The 4,202-nt window shown below is 41.1% G+C and overlaps 1 protein-coding gene across 1 annotated transcript; it reads right to left on the bottom strand.

Annotated features, from left to right (window-relative positions):
• Window positions 1-1,727: 1,727 nt before the first annotated feature.
• On the bottom strand, window positions 1,728-3,875 carry SARC_13057 (hypothetical protein; the record flags this gene model as incomplete). The annotated part of the gene is made up of 3 exons (XM_014292821.1): window positions 1,728-2,488; window positions 2,982-3,108; window positions 3,744-3,875. Coding segments are annotated over 3 exons (369 nt in total), but the record flags the coding sequence as incomplete, so codon positions are not given.
• Between the last annotated feature and the right edge of the window lie 327 nt (window positions 3,876-4,202).

Raw genomic sequence — 4,202 nt, forward strand, 5'->3', positions numbered from 1 at the left:
AAACCCGTTAAAATATATTTTAGAAAACTTAAGTTCCTCGTGCTATTAAGAGCACATTTAGGAGGCTAAAGTTCCTCGTACTATTACGAGTAAATTTAGGAAACTTAAGTTCCTCGTACTATTAAGAGTACGTTTATAATTTGCATACTGCTTAAGAGTACGTTTATACATAGTCTAATGTGAAGGCCCGGCTTATTACACAGCCTCCACCCAGCTTTGAGACCCAGGAGAAGCAAGTTGCTCCCTCAAGCTGATTATGGGTCAAAAGCGAGAAAGGAAAAACAGGTCGAAACATTAAGTAGCATAACATATAGTAAATGTTTCTCAGGCAGAGAGGTTAAGTGCTCTCGGTTACTTTGTTAGTTTTGAGCTTCGGTCCAGTAAGTCCATGGTGGTCGACTGGACGTTTCTTACGCTTCAGTGTCTATAGCACATATGAAGGATGAGCATTAAGGCTTGGGATAAATGCTGTAGGCGGATAAGTTTTAACTTCCGTTCCTTCAGACGATGGAAACATGCTATCTTTTTCAGCTTGTGACTTATGCAGGCGTTTATGCTATTTTCGATTAAAGGCTTTTAAATAGTCTTGATTATCGAAAGCATCTGAAGTCAACTCAGCTATTGTACCGTCTATAATTTGCTCACCATACATAAATCTTAAATTTTCAAATTCAGGAATGTAACTTAATAAGTATTTCTTACAAAAATTATGGCAAATTTATACTTTTTTCTTCTTCTTAAAACAATGACATGGTAGGCCAGTAAACAACACAACCACCATGTTCTTCATTCGCTGGAATATCTTAGATATGTCTACGTAGATATGTGTTACGCTTCGATTATGCTTTGTTGGTAGTCTTTAGGTGGAAGGCACAGGTCTGGCTGGCCTGGCCAGAGTTGCGCAGTCATACTCTTACACTCTTTGATATTCTCGTTTGTTTTGAATGTTTTTTTTGTTTTGTTGCGGGCCTGACGTCAGCAGGTTTTGAAAGGAAGGTTTAGGTGGGGAAATAAACCTAGGACGTAAGGGCACAGCCTCGCAACAGAACTATAGGGCTCAGAGTCTGCTGTCAACCAGGAGTGAGCTCTTCACACGTGTCCTCCACAATGGAGTAGCTAGCCTTTCAATAGAAAATACTGATTGGCTAATGGGAGTGAATGAGCTTCATTGGCTGTGACGTTGTAGGGAACGTAGGAAATATATTGAGGTACATTTTAGAACCAATAGGATAGGAGAATGAGATGGTTCAGAATAATAAATCTGAATGACGGACGGATGATCAGGATAAATGATTGAGTATTAATAGTCTGGTAGAAGAAGTGTTCAAGGTTAACAACTTGTCTACTAAACAATATTAAAGAAGGGTTTTCTGTCTGAGTAATAGAGCTTACTCCAGACTCTTTTCCTTAAACTTTGGGGTGACGTATTCTGAGCACAGAACAGTATGTTTTTTTTGTTTAAAAGATAAAACAAATAGAACAAATAAAAACCAGACTGGAGTTATAATAGCCTTCTTTGTGTATTTGTTTTTGGGGTTTTTAAAAAAACAAAGCACAGGACCAGGGTCCCGACTCCCGAGGGAGTCGAGGGCGAAAACCCGGAGGGCCGTTGCACAAAATAATCACAATTTTGTTTTTAAAAACAAACCGGAAATCATTAAAAAAACCTTCCTGTGCCCCAGCCTTATTCCCCCCCCCCCTCCCCCAGGCCCCAGCTGTGTGTTTCTGTTTTATTTTCACTCGCAGATTTAAAAGTTAAAAGAGTCTCATACATAGTCCATAGTACATACTCCATACTCCATACTTCATAGAGGTATTTATTAGTATTGCAGATGCAAGTCCAAGACATCTGAACGAATGTGCGAGTGTGCGGAACGGAATTTTCACGACCCCACCGGCCCACTGGTGGTGGGCCCAACGACAGGGCATGGGATGTGGGGCCAAAGGGCGTAGGCCTATCGTCCCCTCTAAAAGAAGCCTAGCCCTAAATATGCCGCTATGGTCCAATACATTTTTTACTAAAAATCAATATTGAATATTTCTCTTTTCTCCTGGCCTTCTTCATAGCCTTCGTCTTGTATGATTTAGAAGGCTATGCTTTTCTACCTAGTTGAGAGTCCACTCACCCACAGTCCAAACTCCAATCAGTGTAAATAGTCAGTGGACTAGTAGGTACTGTGTAACGCCACTCTTGAGACGAGGGGGTAAATATTCGTGCGGTCGTCCAATTGACGTCCGTTCAGAATTATGGACAAATGGACAGGGCCTGAAAATTGTATTTCCGACGAATGGGCATGTGTTCGTAAGAGGAGTTTTATAAATGTCACACCGACAGACCCTCTGAAGACAGTCAACCATGGCTCCAGCCCCCCACCGGGCTATTCCAGTGCATGTTTACAAACGGGGCAAGTCCCTCTCCTTGATAGCCATTCATCTATGCAGTGGTCGTGGTACGTATGTAGACAAGGTAATCTCTTCATTTTCTCTCCTACAGTAGAATAAAATCATCAACATGTTTCATGATCACAGTCATATATTCGAGATAGCGAGTACTATACTATGAGCCAGTCGAGACAAAGAAGCAGCCTCTCCATCGTCCTTTCACAATATATCTAGGTGATAGGCTGATAGTACACATTAACATTTTTCATAAAGGCACAACTGTAAGAGTGAAAAGCAAATGAATGTGCCTTAACTTGGGCCTATCATAAAATTATAATAAGAACTGCAACACGCTTCTCGTTCCCCTATATCAAAACAGCCATCAATACGAGTCATAATCTACAAATACGAACAAGTACATGGACAAAAATGTATCTTTGTTGTAGCTAGCACTTATGCGGGAAAGCAAACAGCTGTTCGTCGACACTTGTATATATACTGTCAAACTAAAACTTCGAAACATATCGCATGTATGGGTACGTGGCAAATAGCCATAAGGCAATCTCATACACTAAATTTAAACCTACGAACCCACAAACCTGCTTTGAAGTCTTCCAAACATATACAACAGTTTTGAGAGCCCTCTTCCAGTTTGGCGATAGCAGCTTTCGACAGCGTTTCGGTGGGTAGCGCGTGAATAAGCCAACGATTCGCTGCCCGTCCCACCTGTATGTGCGGAGAGATCCATGATACTATTACGGAAGTGTCTATAATTCGAAATCTGTACATTCTCAGTGGTGGAATACGGGAGCGATGCCAAGTAGGTGTAGAGTGTATATCGATGTGTATCTATATACCTTTCATATACATAGCCACAAATATACAATACTGAACTTCAAAATATAAGGGCACGAGTAGTTTCAGTGATCGTCTCAAACAGCGACACAAGATTGCACCTTTCTCGAATCAAACAAGGAGACGGATAGCGCCAGTAAAAAGATAAGCGCATATAAATTGCGCAGAATACTAGCACCACACAACGCGAGCTTACAGCACAAACACTTATACAACTATACACACGTACAAATAGATAGGACACGAACACACAATTGCACACAAATACACAATTATACACACATCCAGATAGACAACACGCGCACACAATTAAACACGCATACAGATAGACAACACACGCACACACAATTACACGCATATACCGATAAACAACACACGCACACACAAATACACACACATGCCGATAAACATCACACCCACACACGATTACACACACACGATTACACGAACAGGCACGCGTCCACAAATCTTCAAATCTTTATGTATACACACATCCGGTGGCCTACCTGAGGGGGAAATCGCTGCATCAATTCCTCGTAATTCATGTTATCTATCACATCTGACGGGTTAAAGTGGGACACGACGGGCACCTGAGTGACCCGTTGCCCATTCTGTCCACGTGGCACAAACACTAACCTGTGCAAGCCGGGAAATTAGGGGTTTGAAGATATTTAATGGAAACGTTTTAAAATTTGAGGGGTCCATAGTTTCGAGAGCGTATAGAAGTGGAGAAAATAAGTGATCCAGAGTGCGGCTGCGATGTATGTTTGAACTTGACAAGCTGAGAGATATAGCTGAGAGATATGCAGTTGGCGTTCACAGAAATAAAATGTAGATGATTGAACTCACGGCCGATAACGTGATTAAACACGTGCATCATATTTATATATATATATATATATCATTAATACACACTTACATACGTCGATACACACATACATACAGGTATAAATGTATTTCTATAC

This window comes from Sphaeroforma arctica (genome assembly GCF_001186125.1).
Source record: "Sphaeroforma arctica JP610 unplaced genomic scaffold supercont1.2855, whole genome shotgun sequence".
In the NCBI taxonomy this organism is placed as follows: Eukaryota; class Ichthyosporea; order Ichthyophonida; genus Sphaeroforma; species Sphaeroforma arctica.